This window comes from Gymnoscopelus braueri, assembly GCF_963280865.1.
Source record: "Gymnoscopelus braueri genome assembly, chromosome: 17".
NCBI classification, from domain to species: domain Eukaryota; kingdom Metazoa; phylum Chordata; class Actinopteri; order Myctophiformes; family Myctophidae; genus Gymnoscopelus; species Gymnoscopelus braueri.
The window spans coordinates 47,721,948-47,745,158 of NC_137617.1; the positions used below are offsets into that span (position 1 = coordinate 47,721,948).

The window sequence follows — 23,211 nt, forward strand, 5'->3', positions numbered from 1 at the left end:
GATTAAAAAAATTTACTATCACAAACACTTATTTTTAAAAAAAACATGAAATCACCATCACACAGGCTGAGTGAAGGAGTTAATTTTAGAAACCAGGCTGACGGCTAAATATTAGCAAAACAAAGTTTGTTTTATTGTTGCTGACAGTGAGACAAAAGACTCATTGTTATGACCATAGGATCATAATGTGTATTTTTCCTGTGTGGTGTAGCCCTGTATACAGTATGTTCCTTCCCTCATTGGTGTGTGTGTGTGTGTGTGTGTGTGTGTGTGTGTGTGTGTGTGCGCGCGTGTGCGTGTGCGTGTGCGTGTGCTTGTGCGTGTGCGTGAATGAGTGGTGAGGAGTGACCGCTTGAGTCCCAGCTGGTCAGTGGTGGAAAGCAACTAAGTACATTTACTTAAGTACTGTACTTACAGTAAGTACAATTTTGAGGTATTTGTACTTTACTTGAGTATTTCCAATTTCCAATACTTTTACTTCTACTCCACTACATCTCAGAGGCAAATATTGTACTTTTACTCCACTACAATTATTTGAAAACTTTAGTTACTAGTTACTTTTCAGATATAAATTATGATATAATGAAACATACATTAACCACTTTAACCTAGGCTATTTGAAAATAGCAGATATACAAGCTCACAACGCGTCGCATCGCGACGCGTTGTGAGCTTGTAGATCGGCTATTTTCAAATATTTAGTACTTTTACTTTTGGTACATTTTGATGCCAATACTTTTGTACTTTTACTCAAGTAAATGTTTTATTCTGGACTTTTACTTGTACAGAGTATTTTTATATTGCAGTATTGGTACTTTTACTTAAGTAAAGAATTTGAGTGCTTTTTCCACCACTGCAGCTGGTGTGAATGGTGACTGAGTGTGAGTGGCTAACTTTTAGGGGGAACCAGACTGCTGATTGGCTCCTGTGATGGGCTGAACCAGCAATATAGAGAGAGAGAGCTGCGTCACGCTTTGATCTCACAGCAAAGCAGGATGTTGCCTCCTCTAGTTCCAAACATTGGAACTTCCTCATTGAGATAGAAAGAGAACTTCCGCATTGCATTCTCACAATGGGAGTCTATGCTAGTGACGTTCAAAATAGCAGATCTACAAGCTCATAGCGTGGCACTCAGTGCCGCGCTATGAGCTTGTACTGAGCTTGTACTTTCTTCTTGTTAATGACTGATACATTTTCATATTCATCTGCCTTCTTTGCATATAGAATTTAGCATTTAAACGTCTATATGTAGCTGCATTTACATCAACAGCATCCAGACATTTGCTTACAACAGTAAACCGTTCAACCTTTTTATACAGTTAAGGGCCATTCCCACTGAGCACTATAACTATAACCATAAAAATATGGTTTTAAAAATCGTTCTAACTAAGTCAAGTGGATGGCAGAGTTCACACCGACTATAAAAAAAATACAATGGTGAACGATATAGTTATAGTTATCTTTATAGTTATAGAAGCTCAGTGTGAATGGTACTTTAAGGATGTTTACCATTCAACAGTGAAGCAAATCAACAAATAGCTGCAGCATTTTGTCTTGTTTTAGTATTCAGGACTCCATTCTCTAAAGACGATGATCAGAAACACGATGACTGTTGTTACATAGAAAATGGAGAATGCTTTGTTGATTCTTGTGGCCATTCTGGTCCAGTAACCAGGCCTGCCTCCATCTTCCTTGCTCTTAAAGAACAAATGCAGGTTCTTCTCCAGATCTCTCAACTCATCAAGGATCACCCGAAATCCATGAGATTCCCCTTTGAGACCATTGTCCTGAAACACACATTGGACCAGATTATATTATTTAGATTAGATTAGATTATTTAGATTCTCGTTTTGAGACAATGATTTGAGGGAGACACAGTTCCAACCAAAGTTTGGAAGTCATGGATTAATTACAGTGCATACAGTATTATTCTACAAACACATTACATACATGGTGAAGCGTACATATACAATGGTGACATAATGCTAACCTCTTCAGCCACACTCTGAAGCTCATGCATCGTCTCTCTTTCACCATCATTATCAGGGACATTGTAAAAGCTCCCCTTGCTTGTCTTCTCTGAAATGACACATACAGAAGTTGATAATTAAACCACATTATGAGTTCATATGATTCACAATATTCATGGTTGAAAAAATCCAACGTTTGCCACTACTTTCGCCTGCGCACTTCACCGGGTATGGTCTAGTATTATAAAACGTACTTTAACCACTTAAGCCCTTTTTTATACATAGGCTATTTGAAAATAGTCAACCCTGGTGGCTCCCATTCCAACTATCCTTCCTTCAAGGTACACATGGAAGCAATCAATTGATCTTGTACTTCGTAAGTCACTCTGGATAAGAGAATGTCTCACCTCTGTCACAGCTGCAGCCTTTGGCCTTGTCCTCCTTCTCGTTGTGGTCTTTGTCTGTCTCTGTCTTCTGGAGGACAGAGTCTTTTTCCAACAGATATGTCACCACAACCGTCTCCAACAGACTTAGCAGCATCAGAGAAAAAGTCCCCATGCAGTACATCGCTGTGAGCAGGACACAATTTGATTAATAACCATGGCTTCAAAATACATTATTATCCACTCATACTGTATATGAATGATAATCCAACAGAGATAAAAACGTATCCCATGAATATTACCTATGATTGGCATTCTGTTGGACGTGGCGGGCAGAATGTCGTTGAGAATGAGTTGTAAAACTGTTACGGCCAGCAGCACGGTGACCTTGAAGCTCAGCTTCTCTCCACCGCTATCTGAGATCAGGAAAGACGCCATGTCTAGACACAGGAAGAACAAGACGGGCAACAGGAAGTTGACAATGTAGAGGACGGCCTTCCTCTTCATAGTGATCTAGGAGGAGATGTCAGAAGGTCAGCCTAGAGCACACATGGGCAACATACGGCCCGAGGGCCATCAAAAAAAGAAAATTGGAATTCTAAAAGGCAGCATTATGTTCACGGTTGTGAGGGAAATTAATTTAATTTGACTCAAATTTGTAGTAATTCATATTTACCATCTGAATACATACTGTACCTGAATTCCATAATCCATCCATATGTACTCAAATGGTAAATGCTGGTAATACACTGGCCGGGGCCCAACATATTAAGCTTCTTAATAACAATAGTAGAAAACATCTTGGCCTTTATGAACAATACCTACAGTGTAGACAATCTGCTGGTGTTTGTAGATGGTCTCGTTGACTTTGATGTATGTAAAGTTCTCAAACTCCCACTCATACTCGCCCCACATCACCCTCATGGACCTTATTCTGGTGAAGTTTGTGTCATAGGTTGCTTTGAGCTCCAGTTCTTCAGCTGGTAAAGGAACCGAAAGAGACAGAGAGGTAATCCAGACTCAGAATGAACATAAAGATACATCATTTGATCACACACCTCTATCGCACACGCACACACGCACACATGCACACACACACACACACACACACACACACACACACACACACACACACACACACACACACACACACACACACACACACACACACACACACACACACACATAAAAACAAATAGTAGACTCCCTCACCTTTGTATATCCCAGAGGCAAACGTGAGGTTGCAGGACTGAGTGTCGAAGGGGAACTTGTAGACGTTCATCCTGCAGGTGCTGACGATCATTTCCGTATTCCTAATAAAGACTCTCCCATCAGAGTAAAGGCGGACATAGGGGCTTAGAGCAGCATTGTCCTCTAACCTGGAACACACACGCGTGCACGCACGCACACGCACACACACGCACACGCACACACACACAGCAAATGACTGTGAACCTCAATGCTCATTTCGAGAATAAGTAAACGTTTCAACCAACACGAGTGTGCATACAGCATGTACACATGTGTATTCCCACCTCTCATCGATGGTGATGTCAGGTTGCCACAGCCACTCACTGGGCACAGAGACACGCTGGATTCCACAGAACTCTGAGGGATCCCAGGATATGAACTCATTTGTCCATTTCTGCAGCGGAAACACAGAGGTGTATTTTCTGAAACATGTTGGTGCCCCGGACTAATAATCAGGTGAATTTAGTGACCTGGGCGCTGCGGTTACTGTGGTTCCTCATAGTTTTTTAAATAAAGACAATGGGGGGGAAACGTTCCGGGTCACCAAGACCTCACCCCCAATCTGACCGTGCTCTTGATTACTGTGAACACACGCCGCTGCTGGCAGAACACTGGCCAGGGCCCAACATGTTAAGCTTCTTAATAACAATAGCAGGAACCCCAGCCTCACGACCCACTACAGTAGCCCGTGTGACACAATACACTAATGCTTTCCACTGCTTTCCAACTTCTATGCAGGGCAGATTTAGCAACTACTGGGCTCCATTTCAAAGACCAAATGCATTCTTCTGTAGGATCTAGTCAGAAACAGCTGTTATCTAGGCACATCGAGTCTGTACTTAAACCTATTCATGAGTTTCCTAGGGAACTTGTGGGCGGTGCTTCCGGTGGAGCCGGTAGAAGTAGCAATACACTGTATTCACCATGGCTAGAGCGGTTAAGAGACGCGCTTTTCAATGTTTTATCTCGTTTTTAGAGGATAACTCGGTTTATGTTGAAAAGTTGCAGTGCTCAGGCACAACGTGTGGTGTTTGAGGTTGTACATAACCAGACAACACCTAATATTTGGTTCAAATTAGAGGTCTTCATCCACAAACCCCAGGGTCAGGGGGTCAGATGTGATGTTGCCCATACGAACCACCTGGAAGCGGTTCATCAGGAAGGCTAGTATTCAGTCGCACACTGTTGGGTGCAGCCTGAGGTCTGTGGACTTTATGTCAAGCTTTACTGGGACTATGGTGTTGAAAGCTGAGCTGTTGTCAGACAGGTGTCGTTTTATAGCTCCAGGACCAGGAAGAGAGCAGGACAGATTATCACCAATATTGTCAGATGTCGTGAAGGAAACAAGGAACCCTGACTGTCAACATAAGGCCAAAACAAACCACTTTCCTCTCTTAGTAAAGCCCCAAACAAAGCATTCACCTTTTCAATCTTGAAACCCACTAAACATTTAGATATGTTGGACAGGTAGAAGATAAATCAGGTAAGAGCAATATCATTGTCCTTATAAAGAGAAGATACTTGACTTCACCAACAAGTCAGTATGGAACAGTCATTATTATATATGTATGTAATACCAACTCACCGTTTGAATAAAGATGCGTGAAATTAATTTCTGCTCTTTCTCAACCTGTGAATGAACATTATTATGAGTATTGTCCAGCCAACAATCACAACTGAATATAGCATACACAGATATAAGCAGATGCAAATAACAATTATGAGGCAACACATAATGCATTTATCCTATGTTTATAGATACAGACATTTGTATCTGTTTTGTTTTTAGTTATTTTTTTTGTAAATATTAAATAAATCTAATTATACACAATGTAAACGGTGAGGTACTCGCATAAGCCCCCCTGGGGTTTCTTACCTCACCGGCACAACAACTAATACTGTCAGCTTTCCCATGGAAAAAAATATCATGTTATGCATATGTATATATAAACCGTTGTGCAAATCAAATAAATCATTTTGCATGCACACATGCGCATACAGTAGCCTATACTGTAGATAACGATACATATAGAGAACCACACTCAAACAAACATATCTATATCAGGACCTCCCTCTTTGCCCAGTCAGTTAACCACGTGAACACTAGTGTCCACATTATGTGACTGTTTTTGGCAAAGATATGCTGGTGTAAAGGGGGGAAATGAGCTGAACATGAAGTACAGAGCCCTGTGGGACTAGGTTTCTTTTTTGTGTACACCTTGTGCTGTGTGGCATAGCAATTATTCTCTCTGACATCACTGTCTTCTGTATTCACTGTCAACGGGGCAGAAGTGCCTTGAACACACGATGTTCACTTACCACGTCTAAAATAGCTTCAACAGCGACGTTCAAGTGCACCTCGGTGGGTCTTCTGTGGTGCAGAACGGGTCGTGTTGCTTTGTACAGCAGAGTGTCGTTTATCAAGTCCAGGTGAGTTAAAACATCACGGTAACTACAGCCCTTCTCAGAGGAAACACCAGCTGCAGAAACAGAGTAGAACCGCTAGGAATGAGAGGAAGTATTTGTAAAAAGAAAGCTGCAAATCCATGCACCACATCGGGGAAAATATCCATTCCCTGTGGCCATGGAGAGGCCCAATGGTGGAAAGTAACTAAGTACATTTACTCAAGTACTGTACTTAAGTACACTTTTGAGGTACTTTTGCTTTACTGGAGTATTTCCATTTTTCTAAACTTTTACTTCTACTCCACTACATCTCAAAGGCAAACTTTTACTTCACTAAAATTATTTTAAAACTCTAGTTACCAGTGACTTTGTATTATTATTACAAAACATGCATTAACCACTTTAGCCTTATCGGCTATTTGAAAACAGCCGATCTACAAGCTCACAATGTGTCTTTTACTTTTGTTACTTCAAGCATACTCAACCTTTTACTCAAGTACATTTTAAATGCAAGACTTCAACTTTTCTTTTTCTTTTTTTACTGTTTCTGAGTATTTCTAGATTGTGCAATTGATACTTTTACTTGAGTAAAACATTTCAGTACCTTTTCCACCACTGGAAAGGCCATTATGTATTCTAAGAGTGTGCATGTTGGCAGAAACAATGATACAAGACAGGGACTCCCTGTTGAAGAGCCTGTGACCTAAAAGAGCACTTACAGGTGACTGCAATTCAGGAACTAATAAACACTGCACACTGTCTAAGCTTACAGTTTTAATACAAATACAATGTTTCTTTTGAGTGAAGACAGTGAGCAGGATTTCTGTTTTTGTCTCATGTTTGGGTGTTCTGACAGTAATCTTAGTTGTATTTGTCCTTTTAAACACACTGTTATTGCTATTCTAATGTATTTGGGTTCACACCAAAAGTGTAACAGTTTGGCCACTAGGTGGCAGTGTGAGACCCCATCCCTGCATGCTCTCCTTTCCTCTCATAACTGAGCACACTGATTGGCCAGTAATCGCTGTGATTGACTGGCAGCTCTGCCTTGTTCTTCCTTGTGTTCAACTTCTTTTGCAAACTACCCTAAGCTAACCCCTAACCTCATTAAAACTACCCTAAGCTAAACCCTAACCTCACATAACTATGCCTTAAATCCTAACCTTAAATCCTAACTTTAACCTCTCCTTATCTGAGAAGAAAATGTATCCGCAGTGAGATTTGAACCCATGACATTGGGACTGAAAGTCTAGTGATTACCACCGCATATACTGTACCGAGGTATATTTGGTACGAAATATTTGCTGTCACATTTTTGTGTTGTTTATTCATCACGCCCCCGGTGCATTAACCACTTAAGCCCTATATACATTTCGGCCATTTGAAAATAGCTGATCTACAAGCTTGTAGATGGATACATTTGAAAACTTGAAATGGGACATTCTGCATAGTGCAGAGTACATTATGATACCAATACTTTTGTACTTTAGTACAAAAGGGCATTTGAATTCCGGACTTTTAATACAGAGTATGTCTATGTTGCATTATTGATACTTTTACGTAAGTAAAACATGTGAGTACTTTTCCCACCACGGTTCAAATTAAAGGGATAGGTAGCTAGAGAGCATGCTTTTTCCCTCCATCGTATGAATTAATGTTGACTGTCATTCAACACAATTCTACCCACCTCCTTCAGTTGGCATCAGATCAGTGGGTGGGCTGTGGTGGGTTGGCATCAGGTCAGTGGGTGGGGTCTGGCTTGGTGTCAGGTCAGTGGGTGGGGTCTGGCTTGGCATCAGGTCAGTGGGTGGGGTCTGGCTTGGCATCAGGTCAGTGGGTAGGCTCTGTGTTGGCATCAGGTCAGTGGGTAGGGTCTGGCTTGGCATCACGGTTGGCATGGGTGCTGCAGTTAATGAATCTGCTGAGCCTGGCATTAGGGACAGTTTAGTTTAGTATGGATACATAGCTGGCTACAATGTAGCCTGATTTGATTACATTATGACCAAAAAAAAGGAGCAAAACATTCTTCGGAATATGGAGAACGTTGGAAGGATTGAGTACTAGATGTGTGAGATATTGTAGATCGGATATTTTCAGGCAAACCAATTTGGTTTAGCCCTCTACATTTCCCAAATGTGTAGAGGGTTTAAAGGGATAGTTCACCCCTAAAATGTATTTTTGTCTATCGATTAGTCACCCCATGAATTCAAGACGACTTGAATTCAAGGATATTTTCGTCTCATTCCTAAGCCAATAATTTGATGAGCAGCGGTTCCGGTAGGAGACACAAAGAGTCTCCTTTGTCTCTCCTACCGGTCCGGAACCTCTGCCTAAACCGGTCCGCTGGTCATCAAAATGTTGGCTTAGGAATGAGACAAAAACAAAACAATATCCATGAATTCACAGAATATACAGAACATAAAAAAGGTGGTTGATTTGACAAAGCTAGACATCACTTATGTTTTGGAAAGTGTTTTAGCATGCAATACAAAATAAACACAGGACAAAAATTCACAAGACAGTGCATAACTACATTGTTACTCATAACATAGTCTTACCTGTGAAGATGAGCAGGAAAATGAAATGAACAAACATTGTGTAACGTGTGTGAGTATATAAGTGTGCGTGTGTGTTGAGTGATGAGTGTGTGTTTCTCCTCTGGCCTACATGTAACTGTTGCTCTGCTTTTATAAATCAACAGTTTTTCTAGTCCCAGCACTGGTTCACAATAGAGGAGGGCATGCCAAAATACATACAGTATCAGTCATCATTTCAATCACGGTCAGTGTAATAAACTTGTGATAACAGAGGTCACTTCCTTAATGGGCATAATGGTAAGCTACAGTAATTGTGAGCTACTGTGACATTTTAACTCCCTAATTATCCCTGCCAGGCCTGGGTTTTATGTTTTTTTTTCCCGCTCCTTTCAAAGGCTTCCAAAGTTTGCGTCACACAATCCAGATCTTTTTTTCTCCCTGGCCTGGATTCCTTGGATCATGACGCAACTCCCCATATACTGTAGTGTAGGCCAAGGGTTCCCAAACTTTTCAGGCCGCGACCCCTCAAAATAATCATATTTGAACTGGGGACCCCCCCACCCTGAATTGTAGGCATTACATTTAGTTTGACTCGGTTCCACAGATAAATATTGTGAAATTAGCCGACTTACAAGCAAGCTCACAACGCCTCGCACTGTGAGGCGTTGTGAGCTTGTAGATCGGCTATTTTCAACAATTTAATGACTTAAAAGTCACTAAATTGAACATTTAGAAATGTGCAGATACCCTACACTAAAACTCTATGTTGGTTTGTTTACTGTTGAGTGAGAACAATGTTGCACAGATCTGGGGACCCCCCAAAATAATTCGGGGACCCCCAATTTGGGAACCACTGCTGTAGGCCACGGCCATTTGTCCCAGACTATAGATTTTCCACCATTTTGCGTTTTCACACAAATCTGTACACATTATCTTTGAAGTCATGTGAGCTATGTATCACTCAGATTTTTCATATTCCAGTTCAACTGACTATAATTGCCTTCCAAATTATGCGGGCCCTGGGTAGGCCAGGCCAGAAGGAGATCTGCGCTCAGAGGAGCGCAGATCAAAATAGTTAAGTTCATTTTCTAAAATATGCGATCTATTAGCATCAGCCAGATTCCATTCCCCAAAGCTCGGTCACTCGCTCACTCTCCTCGCTTCCTCCACTCGCGCCTAAGCCCCGCCCCTGCGAGGAGCCGAGGATTATTTGCGAGGACGAGTGGCCGACCAGCTGGCTTCAAAGGATTGGACTGCACTTAGCGCGTCATTTCAAAGCGACGGCAAATTCCGCGATCACTTATGACGTCTCAAACAGCTGGACCAGAGCCGTGGATGAAAATATACATGCATAGAATAATATGCAGGTATAGAATAATACAGAATAGAATAGACAATTCATCAATGTGGATGGCCACATTGTTATCTTTATAGTTAACATTTTGTGCAAAGCCATTTATTCCTGAAATAGTGAACGAAGCGCCAGGATGAGCAAACTTACATTTATGAATTAAATCCTGACCTGTCCCTCTTTTTGCTCGTACAGTCCCCAGACCCCCCACCCCCCGCAGCAGTCCCGCACGGCACTGCTGCGTATAACAGCCACCGTATATTACAGAGTATGTCTGACTCTGAATTACATCATTCATGCAGGGTGGCCATACGTCCTCTTTTATCCGGACATATACTCTTTTGGGGGGCTGTCTGGGGGGTTTTATAAAATCCTTCAAATGTCCGGGGTTTTGAGAGCTTGGGTGATATCCTCCCCACTTCTGGGACGAAAAAAAAAGAAAAAAACTCAGACGATTTTGTGATTTTGCTTGATATTGTTTGATAGCGAAATAAATCATGACTGATAGACATGAAAGAAGACCCTTCACAGCAAATAGAGAATTTTAAAATTTAAGAATCGGTTCAGAATTGAATGAGTACGGCTATAGTTAAATTAATAGCGTAAAGTGTCCTCTTTTTGGGGAATTCAGAATATAGTCACCCTATATTCAGTCTATATATAAATACAATACATTATTTTAAACATAATCTTTGTCACAGTGATTTATAGTAGTCCATGCACTGCATTGAGGCATGCACGGAGAGAAATGAACTATCAGCTTTTGAGACAGTATAAGTGTGCACAATAAATTACAATGTATATAATTGTATTATACTTTATATCATACAAAGCAATAAAGCCAGTGGCTTGTTGCGTCTTTTCAGTTAATTTACACTGTGTGTGTGTGTGTGTGTGTGTGTGTGTGTGTGTGTGTGTGTGTGTGTGTGTGTGTGTGTGTGTGTGTGTGAGATGGGCAACGAGTGATCGGCGGGGGCGAGGGGGGGGGGAGCCGGTGTTTTCGGGGTATGGTTTCGGGTTTCAAGCATTGTTTGTGTGGCCACATGTGGAGGAGGACCATGTATACGTCACGGCAGAAGGGAAAAAACAAAAAAAACGTCTACACGTGATGCGGAAGTCTGCCGCGGAGGAGCTGTGGAGAGTGGTCGAGCCTACACTTGATGTACACTCGCTAAATGCGGAAATAGAGAGCCGCCTCGGCTCCTCCACTCGACTCCACTCGCCTCCTCCAAGAAGCAACTGAGTAATTGGAATTTAGCACATCCGGTTTGGAGTCGGAGTGACCGAGTGGGAGTGAGCGAGTGGCCGAGATTTTCGGGTTTGGAATCTGGCTATCGTGATGCGATGCAGTGTGAGCTCGTAGATCGGCTATTTTCACTATGAATACAGGCATGTCTTGATATTTAGATTTTCTCATTGTTTCGCCCTTATTATTAACAAATTAAATCCAAAAGGAGAAGCTATATATTTTTCCAAATGTAGAACACTTTAAGTGGCTAAATACCTTGTGATATTACCCAGGCATGTGTCGTTGCCTATCCTGCTGATCCAACCTAAGTATTTATCACATACAACTAACTGTAAACATGTACATTCTCTTTCTACTCCACCTTTACAAAACATCTATAAACTGTAAAATCACCACCACACAAGCACCACACAGGCTGAATACTGGACTCAATTGCAGAAACCAGGCTGATGGCTAAATAACAGCAAAACAACGTTTGTTTTATTGTAGCTGACAGTGAGACAGAAGATACAGGCATCCACAGTGGATAAACCACATAAGACTGACCACACTAGTCAGTTAGATGACTAACCCATCCGTCCCTTTCTTGCACTATTATGCTTGAACTGCACATACCTAATCTGCTGTATATAGAATATACTGTGAAGAACACACAGTTAGATGGCAGCTACTGGGAAACAGTGCTGTTGGTGTTTACAATATAGCAAGTTTTTATGCACATTTATATTTGATGATGCTCTATTTTATTATTGTTTTGCTATTTTTGTGCACTATCTTTCTTTTCTTTAAATATTTTTTCGATTTCTATCATTATTCTGTTGTTGTTGTTGTTGTTGTTGTTATTATCTATGCTGCTACATTCACTAGAATGGTGATTTCACTTCCAGCTGAAACTGTGCGACTTGAATGTAAAGTTAAGACTTCCAGCCAATTTCTTTCTATTATCTACAAGTACAATGTCTTGTAAAATGTGATATATAACCATTATGTCATTATAAACTACTAATTTGCACTGTTTCAGCTGGAAGTGAGATTCACCATTCTAGTGAATGCAGCAGCCTAGAGGGCGGGTCAAAGAGTACACCTTCCGTATGTCACTGATCACATGACCCCAACAATCGATTATCCAGTTCTAGGCAACACAGAAGGGGGGAGGGGGGGGGGGGGACTTTTTTCTTATTTCCACACAACAGCTATAAGGTATATTATGATATGGTTCAATGTTGAAAATGAGTGGTATTCCCCTTTAAGGATGTTTAACATTTAAAAGAGAAGGAAATCAACAATAGCTGCAGCATGTTGTCTTGTTTTAGAATTCAGGACTCCATTCATTAAAGGAGCACTTCACCCCTGGAAGAAGTTCCAAGGGTGACCACAGGGGGGACCACAGGGGGGACCACAGCGTATCACTGCCTATAACTTCAACTCCCAGAATGCTTTGGTGCCTTGTGGCAGGGGAGGTTCCATGTGGGTGTGATCTCCAACAATAACATCCAAACAGCATGCCAGTGTCGCCATGTCTGCTTATTATAAGCGGCTTCTTTCTAAAATGTAGTTGATATTTGGGCTTGTTTCCAAATGTTTTGATTGCTGTTTAAACCAGTGGTTCTCAAACATGTTCATGTATTTTTCCACAGACCCCCATCTGAAATTATAATTTGTGGCAGGGAGCCCCTAACAAATATGTGTCAAAAATATTCCACATTTTGAAAAGCAAATAAAAATATTTTGCAAAAAAAAAAAAAAAATCCACATTTTGGACTTTTTCCCCCTCAAGATTTTTTTGTAAATAGCAGATCTACAAGCTCACAATGGGTTGCGAAGCGTTGTGAGCTTGTAGATCAGCAATTTTCAAATATATAATATCCCATGTCTAGGTAAAGTGCTCTTGGCATAGTTATTTTTCTTTTGGGCTTGTTTTCATAGACCTGGCTGCTTATTTCTCTCACAATATCTGGCAACACTGGCTGTCCTCGCAAACGTTCATCTAGTTACATTATGTCCAAGGATTCGTTAGTGATGTCATATCACTGGGACATCCTTAGTATCTTCATGCAGCTTCACTTCCGTGTCGCATAGTATTGACATCACTGTCACATCCTTGGTATTATGATCCTAGCCTTTCGTGACGGTGTTTGTTTACCAGCGCTGCTACTCCACGCTGTATTTTTTTTTTCAAGCTTGCGCTTATGAAACACTACACAGGATTATTATTTCATGTCAACATTCAAGTACAACTATCAGAAGATAACTCAGGTAAAGTAATGCCACACTCTGCAAGGGCCGCTGGCCGCAGCTAATGGGAGTGGCCGAGTGGTGAAAGAAGGTTGAACAAAGTGTTACGGACACCCCATTGGGGCTGTCTTTTGAGATGGTCTGACTGAGACACGCCGAGACATGTAGTGCGGAAAGGAATGAGACCAATCTCTCATGACGCAAATAACGTCACGAATATTGCGAAGATTACTAGATATCTAAAAACACAGATTATTCACAAAAAAAACCCAGGATCTTGTTTCTTGACTCCTAAACTTCATTAAAAGACCGAAAACTTCTTCCAGGGGTGAAATGGCCCTTTAAAGATGACGGCCAGAAACACGATGACAGTTGTTACGTAGACAATGGAGAAAACTTTGTTGATTCTTGTGGCGATGCGGGTCCAGTAACCAGGCCTGCCTCCATCTTCCGTGCTCTTAAAGAACAAATGCAGGTTCTTCTCTAGATCTCTCAACTCATCCAGGATCACCTGGAATCCATGAGATTCCCCTTTGAGACCATTGTCCTGAAACACAGATTAGATTAGATTAGATTAGATTAGAGTATTTAGATTATCGTTTTGGGACAATGCTTTGAGGGATACACAGTTCCAAACTACAGTTTGGAAGTCATGGATTAAGTATAATTATTCATTTATTACAGTGCATATTATTTTACATACACATTACATACATGGTAATGCGTACATATACAATGGTGCAGTGGTGGAAAAAGTACTCAAATATTTTACTTAAGTAAAAGTATCAATACTGCTATTTAGAAGTACTCTGTTACAAGTAAAAGTCCGGAATTCAAAATTTACTTGAGTAAAAGTACAAAAGCATTGGTATCAAAATTTACTTAAAGTAAAAGTACTAAAATATTTGAAAATAGCAGATCTACAAGCTCACAACGTGTCGCGCTGCGACGCGTTGTGAGCTTGTATATCGGCTATTTTCAAATAGCTTAGGTATAAAATAGGGTTAAAGTGGTTAATGTATGTTTCATAATATCATAATTTACATCTGAAAAGTAACTAGTAACTAAAGTTTTCAAATAATTGTAGTGGAGTAAAAGTACAATATTTGCCTCTGAGATGTAGTGGAGTAGAAGTAAAAGTATTGGAAATTGGAAATACTCAAGTAAAGTGCAGATACCTCAAAATTGTACTTAAGTACAGTACTTAAGTAAATGTACTTAGTTACTTTACACCACTGCAATGGTGACATAATGCTAACCTCTTCAGCCACACTCTGAAGCTCATGCATTGTGTCTCTTTCACCATCATTGCCATGGACATTGTAAAAGCACAGACCCCTCTTGCTTCTCTTCTCTGAAATGAGACGTACAGAGGATTGATGAGTATACCACATTCAGAATTAATATGATCCACAATGTTCATGGATGAGAATTTAGAACATGATTGACGCTAGAGTTTAAGACATGAAATAAGATGGACAAGGCTAGCATAGAGTTCTGCAAGCCCTTATTAACCATTAACCACCAACCATACAATGTTACTGTCTTTATACTTGCAACATAAAGTTGAAGTAACCAATTCCGGATGTGCATTATTAACCCACATATCCATTTTTTGAATTATATGTACAAAGTTCTATATCGATTCAGAACGCCACCGTCCAAGTTGAATAACTAGTTAGATAATTACTTATAGTTTGAAACTTGGAATTAGCGACATTTAATTAGTCAGTATTCAAATTTAGATCGTCATGCCCATCCCTGATTCTTCTAGAAGCATCTCACGCCCTGCACCGTCACTAATGGGAGCGGTAAGTTCAGTATTTCCACTTGAATTGATAACACATGTCACATAGGCCGTGGCCTCTAAAGCAATGTCTCACCTTTGGCCTTGTCCTCCTTCAGGTTGTGGTCTTCGTCTGTCGCTGTCTTCTGGAGGACAGAGTCTTTTGCCAACAGATACGTCACCACAACCGTCTCCAACAGACTTAGCAGCATCAGAGAAAAAGTCCCCATGCAGTACATCGCTGTGAGCACGACACAATTTGATGAATGTAACCATGACTTCTAAATACATTATTATCCACTCATACTGTGTATAATATAAATGATAATCCAACAGAGATACAAACGTATCCCATGAGTGTTACCTATGATTGGCATTGTGTTGGACGTGGCGGGCAGGATGTCGTTGAGAATGAGTTGTAAAACTGTGACGGCCAGCAGCACGGTGATCTTGAAGCCCAGCTTCTCTCCACTGCTATCCGACATCAGGAAAGACGCCATGTCTAGACACAAGAAGAACAAAACGGGCAACAGGAAGTTGACAATGTAGAGGACGGCCTTCCTCTTCATAGTGATCTAGGAGGAGATGTTAGAAGGTCAGCCTAGAGTCGGTTCAGAAATGCAACTGTAGCAGTTTGTATTTAAATGTAGAAAAATATATCCACCCCTGTATGAACAATACCTACAGTGTAGACAATCTGCTGGTGTTTGTAGATGGTCTCGTTGAGTTTCATGTATGTAAAGTTTTCAAACTCCCACTCATACTCGCCCCACATCACCCTCATGGATCGTATTCTGGTGAAACCTGAGCTATAGGCTGCTTTGAGCTCCAGTTCTTCAGCTGGTAAAGAAACAGAAGGAAACACAGAGGTAATTACAGACTCCGGGCAGTCAAATGAACCAGATAAGATACAACATTTGATCACCCACCTCTACCACACGCACCCACACAACACACATATAAAAACAAATAGTAGACTCCCTCACCTTTGTATATCCCAGAGGCAAACGTGAGGTTGCAGGACTGAGTGTCGAAGGGGAACTTGTAGACATTCATCCTACAGGTGCTGACGACCATTTCCTCATTCTTAACAATGACTCTCCCATCAGAGTAAAGGCGAACATAGGGGTTTAGTGCATTGTTATCCTCCAACCTGGAAAACGCACGCACGCACGCACGCACGCACGCACGCACGCACGCACGCACGCACGCACGCACGCACACACACACACACACACACACACACACACACACACACACACACACACACACACACACACACACACAGAGAGAGAGAGAGCTTTACAGGTATCTAAAGAACATTTACATTTGTTATGTGTAACATTAGTTGCACAGACATTATTGATATGCAATCCTTATAGATGAGCTATTTTGAGAGAGATTGATTTGATTTGGTTTAGAGGGGGGGGAAAGGAGGGGTTGAAAAAGAGAGAGCCGAGCACTCATCAGAAGAATAGTTCACAGTTCACGTGTATCGGGTGCACCGTTCTGAAAACCCTAACTTGACAGAAACTTTGCCTGAATCTAACCTCAAAATCACGTCCACCTGGGCGAAACACCGGGAAAAGAGAGAGTAAGACCCCCTCAATGAAGCTGGTTGTCACAACGGAGCTAAAGCTAATGCTTTTGCTTTAGCAATGGTAACGTCTGCTGACTGGTAACGATATCTGTGTGAGCTGTACAATCCAACTACAGCAGTTTGTGATGTTAAGCGATGAATGAGCCATAAAATAACTACATCCCAAGGAGTCAAACGGTTGGCTTCTTGGGACGGACATCCCAAGAAGTCAAACGTTGACTGGAAGGGCCCGGCAAATATGTCACATGTTGACTAGGGGGGATATGATTTATGATTATGTCCGCTCGGCACGGCGACTTGCTCGCCTTACGGTTCGCTCGCCGGTGCCTCACGTGGCTCAAGTCCGCTTGAGACAACGCGCATCCGTCCTTTTAACTATTTTTTTGGCCCATATCCCAATCCCATACATGTACAGACTCTTAAATGATAGTGAATTTTAGATTTGTGTTTTAGGTTATTTGATTTTTAGATAGGCAATTGCATTTTTTTAATTTTAAAGTTTTGCATTGTAATCTGCAAAATAATTCATTGTTTTTAAAGAAAACTGTCTTTTTAAACATCTGTAATCATGCTGAAAGATGAATAACTAGAAAAAGTGCTCCTCGGAGCACAGGTCTCCGCCAGGTCAGGTACGTTATTCTGGCCTCCTGGTGGCGCTATAATAGGCCAATGTGAAAAGGGTGCCAACCGTGCCATTTATTCTTGCATTGACACTGCATTCATGATTTGAGGCATTTTGTTCCAAAAATGTGTTTTACTAAATTAGACCTGCTGTGGTGGCGCTATAACAGGCCAATGTGAGAAGGGTGGCATTTCTTCCTCGGCCTAGTGGGAATGTGCGTGTGAAATTTCATGGAAATCGCAAGCTGTGTGTATACTTTGAGGCTTTTTGTTCAAACTTTGGAAGCCAACCTTAGGCAATGAGGATGGAATATGGGAAATCGGACAGATCCGTGTTGATCACATGACTATAGAGATACTGTGTACTGATTTGCATGACGTTTGGATACAATTTGTAGGAGTAATATAAAAAAATGGGTTTTGCACAAATCGGCCTCCTGGTGGCGCTATAACAGGGCCATGTGAAATATTTGGGGCAGAAGTTCTGAATTGGCATCCAGGGATTGTGTGTGCACAGTTTCGGAGTGACCGGGCCAACGGTGCCGGAGATTAGCTGGTGACAGACGGACACACACACACACACGGACACACACACGGACACACACACACACACGGACACACGGACGGACGGACAGGGGGTAAAATATACTCTCTCGCCATGCCTTCGGCCTGGCGGAGACAATAAACATATATCATCATAATTATGTCATATTCCCACCTCTCATCGATGGTGATATCAGGTTTCCACAGCCATTCACTGGGTACAGAAACACGCTGAATTCCACAGAACTTGGAGGGATCCCAGGATATGAACTCATTTATCCATTTCTGCAGTAGAAGTACAATTACAAACAAAAATCATAGCTTGGGAGGAAATTCATAAAGATTAGTGCACTTTAAATGTCTGGCATGGTGTTAAGTATAGGCATAAAGGTCTAAAAAAAACATTGTAAACAAGTTGGGCTGGCCCCCTAGTGGTCGGTATGCAGAAACTCCAATATTAGATGGGTCAGAACCCCCAAATAATAATTAAGAGTAATGTATCAAGGGGCCAGCCTGAGATTTTTTACATAGACGCCAATACGGAAGAGACAGTTCATATGAATGGCCTGTAGTTTCGCTGTTTTACCCCTGCTGGTGTCAGAAAGAATTTATCTCATTGTAAGCGGATGGGTTTTTGACAAACTTTAGACTAGATTTTCTTCCCTTAATAAAAATTGTCATAAATACTATATGCTTCCAGTCGCTAGTTTAAAGTCTCCCTTCAATCATCATGATATGCGTTTTGGTAAACTATGGTCCTATTTATTTTAAACTTGACGATAAAGTAGGTTATGCTCTAGGAGGGGCGGGATGATTTGATTGACAAGCTACACAACCAATAGCATTCATTCCCCGCCCCCCGCTCTTGATTGACAAGCTACCCAACCAATAGCATTCATTTCCGGTTGCAAAGGATATGACGCGATATTGAAAGATGGCGGATTGCACACAGCTGAACAATCGGCTTCATTTTCGGTCTGTAGAAACCAATGGCGTGACGCTGTCCATTCTTTTTATACAGTCTATGAATGTAATCCACATTGACTTCACCAGCAGGTCAGTACAATGAAACAGTCATTCATATTGTGTTATATACGTATGTAATCAAGAACTCACCATTTGAATATAGAGGCGTGAAATTAATTTCTGCTCTTTCTCAACCTGTGAATAAACATAAACAGTGTTCCAGCCAACAATCACAGCTCCTAATTGAAAATAGCATACACAGATAATGCAAATGAAAACAGTGAGAAAACACATAAAGCATGCACACGACGTTCATCACTTACCACGCCTAAAATAGCTTCAACGGCGACGTTCAAGTTCACCTGGGTGGGTCTTCTGTGGTGCAGAACGGGTCGTGCTGCTTTGTACAGCAGAGTGTCGTTTATGAAGTCCAGGTGGGTTAAAACATCACGGTAACTACAGCCCTTCTCAGAGGAAACACCAGCTGCAGAAACAGAGTAGAACCACCATGAATGAGAGGAAGTATTTGTTAAAAGCTCCTAAAACTATAAGTCTTCAAATCCATGCACCACACAGTAGGGACAAATATCCATTAGCTGTGGTCATTGAGAGGCCATTATGCAAGAGCTTTGGCATTGGCAGATATGATTATATATTAGACAGAGACTCCCTATTAGTCCAGTGGCTCAATGCTAGTCTTTTAACATTACCGCTACGAAGCGGATACAAGCGCCACATTTTGCATGAGGCTTCTTTAGGACCTTTAGGACCTACTGATCAAATAAAAAAACAGGCCATTCACATTTTGGCCTATAGCTTTTGAACCGTCCAGGTCATGCCAACCTTCCCTGGATTCCTTGGATCATGACACAACTTCACATAAATGCCCCGCCCCTTTCAAGATTTTGATTTTTTTGCGTTATCTTCAAAATACATATTTTGCTACTACTCATTCAGATTTTGTCCATAACTCACACAAATCAGCACACACTCTGTCTTTGGTCCAGAGGAAAAAGAGGGGGAAAACGGTTCAAAAGTTATAGGCCAAAAAGTGAGTCGCCTGTTTTTTTTTTAAATTATTTTGTTTTATTCGATTATATATATGTTTTGGCTCCTAGGCTAGAATCCATCAGTAGGTCACAAAGAACCCTCATGAAAAAAATCCCGCTTTTATCTGCTTCGTAGCGGTAATTTCGCTAAGCCACCTGACAGAAGAGCCCTCTTCTTTGCAGTTGCCTGCTGGGGGGTTACATCAACTAACAGAGTGCGATTAATGTACATGAATGAACTTGAACTGATGTTTGTGTCACGAGTACATCAACACGCAACGGTAAAGCTTTTTTTTTTTCCGAAACGAGGTTGATTTTTACAGCGAATCAAATCATCCTCTTGTATGAATGAGCCAATCAGCATGTATCATGTGTTCAACGTTTTCTTTTTTCGTTTGTTGACTTTTTTGTTGACCGTTCACCTAAAGCCTCTTTATTTTGGGACTGTTGTGGGCACTGTAGTTCCTCATGGTTTTTAATAAAGACAATGGGGGCACACGTCCAGGGTCACCGACACCTGACCCCCAGCATCTGATAACGTAGTCCGCCCGTGCTCTTGATTACTGTTCAAACAAGCCTCTGCTGGCAGAACGCTGGCTGGGGTCCAGGACGATATCAAGCTAACAATAGCAGGAACCCCAGCCTCACGTTCCGCTAGCCCATGTGACACAATTCAGCAATGCTTTCCACCGCTTTCCACCTAAACAACTTTTACAATCACCATGGTGCAGAGGCGGCGCTATGATTGGACTGCTGCCCACCCCGTTTGAGTGCTACGCTATGAGCTTGTAGATCTGCTATTTTTGAAAAATCATGAACATTTGTGCAAATCTTTGAATACATATTGTTTAAAGCAAGCATTTGTAACTCAAATCTTTGCTTCTGGGGGTCACTGGAATTAAATATTTTGAGATGGGGGTCCACGGCCAAATACATATCATTTTGGGGGTCCTTAACATGGAAAAGTTGGAGCACCACCGACATAGCAACATACTGTTAGGATTTAGAAAATGTTTTTAGATATGTATTTGTTGTTCCAGGGACCCCCAGCAGCATTTTGATAGGCTACTACAGGAGGGGGGCCACACTGTCCACCACTATGTAAAGCCTATGGGTTTGGTGGGGGGCATGCACAGGGGCTGCAGACATTTCCACTACAGCTGGACAAAAGAGCAGATTTGTCATGTGTGTTTATGTTGAGTACATTTTTGTCACCACAAATAAAGGCATCAACCTGTATAAATGACTCATCAACTATAATAGTAGTTTGAAGCGAAATATTGACACATTTTCATATTGTGTATTTGTCCTGGGTGTTTGAAGACCTTTATGTTTCATATTAAAGGGACAGGATTGTTTTTCCCCCCAATATATGAATTTCCTTTTGACTGTCATTCAACTCAATTCTATTCACCTCCTCCTGCAGTGGACATCAGGTCAGTGGGTGAGGTCTGGGTTGGCATCACAGTTGGTATGGGTGAGGTCTGGGTTGGCATCAGGTCAGTGGGTGGAGTCTGAGTTGGCATCACGGTTGGTATGGGTGAGGTCTGGGTTGGCATCAGGTCAGTGGGTGAGGTCTGGGTTGGCATCACGGTTGGTATGGGTGCTGCAGTTAATGAATCAGCTGAGCCTGGCACAAGGAACATTTGGTTTAGTGTGGATAGCTGGCTACAATTTTGCCTTTTTTTTTTACATTTTGACTAGAAGAGGAACATGTGAATGCTAAGAATATGAAGGATGTTGGAATGAAGTACTACTATATGTGAGTTATTTCACTTTACATTAATATTAAAATCAAGGCCAGCATAAACCAAAAAGGAAAGGGAAAAAAATGAATACATTTCTATCCAGCTGTGTTTTAAACTTAGTTGATTGGAGTGCCACAGGGGTCTATACTAGGTCCCTTCCTTTCCCCCTCTATACAGGATACAGTACACTAAATATGTGGCTCGCATTAGGGCCCACCGTGAGCTTGTAGATCTGCTATTTTCGCAGAATGTTCACCACCCAGAAAAAGTACGCTCATGATTCATGTGGTTAAACACTATCCAAAACGTGGTGGAATTCATGAAGAACAGGTTTCCCTCTGAACAAAGCAGACCATGTTAAACTGGAAGTGTTTTTGTTATTGTAGCTAAAACACATTGACGACAGGAGCTTCATAACTAATTAACCACTTGAACCCTGGCATCCCTCTGCTGGGATGCACATTCAGCTAAAATAGCCGATCTACGTATAGTCCGGCAATTTCTGCAAAGAGATTTGAGGTGGAAAAGTACAGAGCTCACCCCGGCAAAGTTTACTAAGTATATAAATGATATAAAGAGTGGTTAAAGCTGTTTTCACTGACATACAATTTAGATTCACGGTTAATAAACAAATGCAAAGATGGTTAATAAAAAAAAGAACATAATACTATATTTGGGAAATTGTTTTAGCATGCATAAATACATTCAACACATAAATTAACATGTTCAGTACATGTTAGTCATAAATATATCTTACCTGTGAAGATGAGCAGGAGCATGATATGAACAAGCATTATAACTTGTGTGAGCATGACTGTGTGTGTGTGTGTGTGTGTGTGTGTGTGTGTGTGTGTGTGTGTGTGTGTGTGTGTGTGTGTGTGTGTGTGTGTGTGTGTGTGTGTGTGTGTGTGTGTGTGTGTGTGTGTGTGTGTGTGTGTGTGTGTGTGTGTGTGTGTGTGTGTGGAGAGATGAGTATGTTCCTCCTCTAAACCGACACGTAACTGTGTTACTGTGTTTACAAATCAACAGTTTCTGGTCCCAGCTCTGATTCACGATAGAGGAGAGGGCAGGGCAGGATTCATATCAGTCATTTTAATCATAGCATAATAAACATAGCAAAGGTCACTCACTGCCTTAATGGGCTCAGCGGTAAGTGCAAGACCGGCACCGCTCACCAGAAACCGAGCTACACGGACATCCTAAAATGTAGAAATAGCCTAGTCCAGGGACCAGGGGTATTCAACAGGGGGTCCGGGACCCCTAGGGGGTCCTCAGAGTTACTACAGGGGGGCCGCCAAATCATTGTGTGATATGTTTTTTTTCTTACATTAACCACTTGAACCCTGGAATCCGGTTCCTGAGGAAAACATTAGCCAAAAATAGCAGATCTACAAGTTCACAACGCCTCGCGCTGCGAGACGTTGTGAGCTTGTAGATCGGCTATTTTTGGCAAAGAGGTTTAGGTGTAGAGGGAAAAAAGTGCAGACCAAGTAAAACTTTTTTTTAATATGAAACA

General features: G+C 41.5%; 3 protein-coding genes across 4 annotated transcripts; all 3 read right to left on the bottom strand.

Moving 5' to 3' along the window:
• Window positions 1-1,485: 1,485 nt before the first annotated feature.
• LOC308105450 (5-hydroxytryptamine receptor 3A-like) lies at window positions 1,486-3,664 on the bottom strand. The gene is made up of 6 exons (XM_080456178.1): window positions 3,566-3,664; window positions 3,179-3,333; window positions 2,656-2,866; window positions 2,378-2,539; window positions 1,991-2,079; window positions 1,486-1,787 (listed from the first exon to the last, which is right to left on the bottom strand). The coding sequence occupies exons 1-6, from the start codon at window positions 3,654-3,656 to the stop codon at window positions 1,560-1,562; spliced, it is 936 nt and encodes a 311-aa protein (XP_080312304.1). The 5' UTR covers window positions 3,657-3,664; the 3' UTR covers window positions 1,486-1,559.
• Window positions 3,665-3,809: 145 nt separating this feature from the next.
• Window positions 3,810-7,896, bottom strand: LOC308104375 (5-hydroxytryptamine receptor 3E-like; the record flags this gene model as incomplete). The annotated part of the gene is made up of 4 exons (XM_080454787.1): window positions 3,810-3,998; window positions 5,190-5,234; window positions 5,924-6,084; window positions 7,698-7,896. The coding sequence occupies 4 exons, from the start codon at window positions 7,894-7,896 to the stop codon at window positions 3,810-3,812; spliced, it is 594 nt and encodes a 197-aa protein (XP_080310913.1).
• A 3,734-nt stretch (window positions 7,897-11,630) lies between these two features.
• LOC308105447 (5-hydroxytryptamine receptor 3C-like) lies at window positions 11,631-22,687 on the bottom strand. Of its 2 annotated transcripts, XM_080456175.1 has the most exons (12): window positions 22,453-22,687; window positions 21,362-21,577; window positions 19,222-19,382; window positions 19,049-19,093; window positions 18,108-18,217; window positions 16,155-16,321; window positions 15,854-16,008; window positions 15,533-15,743; window positions 15,266-15,409; window positions 14,642-14,736; window positions 13,735-13,929; window positions 11,631-12,489 (listed from the first exon to the last, which is right to left on the bottom strand). In XM_080456175.1, the coding sequence occupies exons 1-12, from the start codon at window positions 22,505-22,507 to the stop codon at window positions 12,457-12,459; spliced, it is 1,587 nt and encodes a 528-aa protein (XP_080312301.1). In that variant the 5' UTR covers window positions 22,508-22,687; the 3' UTR covers window positions 11,631-12,456. The 2 variants fall into 2 exon arrangements, with proteins under 2 accessions (XP_080312301.1, XP_080312300.1); XM_080456174.1 differs by having other exon boundaries at window positions 11,631-13,929.
• Between the last annotated feature and the right edge of the window lie 524 nt (window positions 22,688-23,211).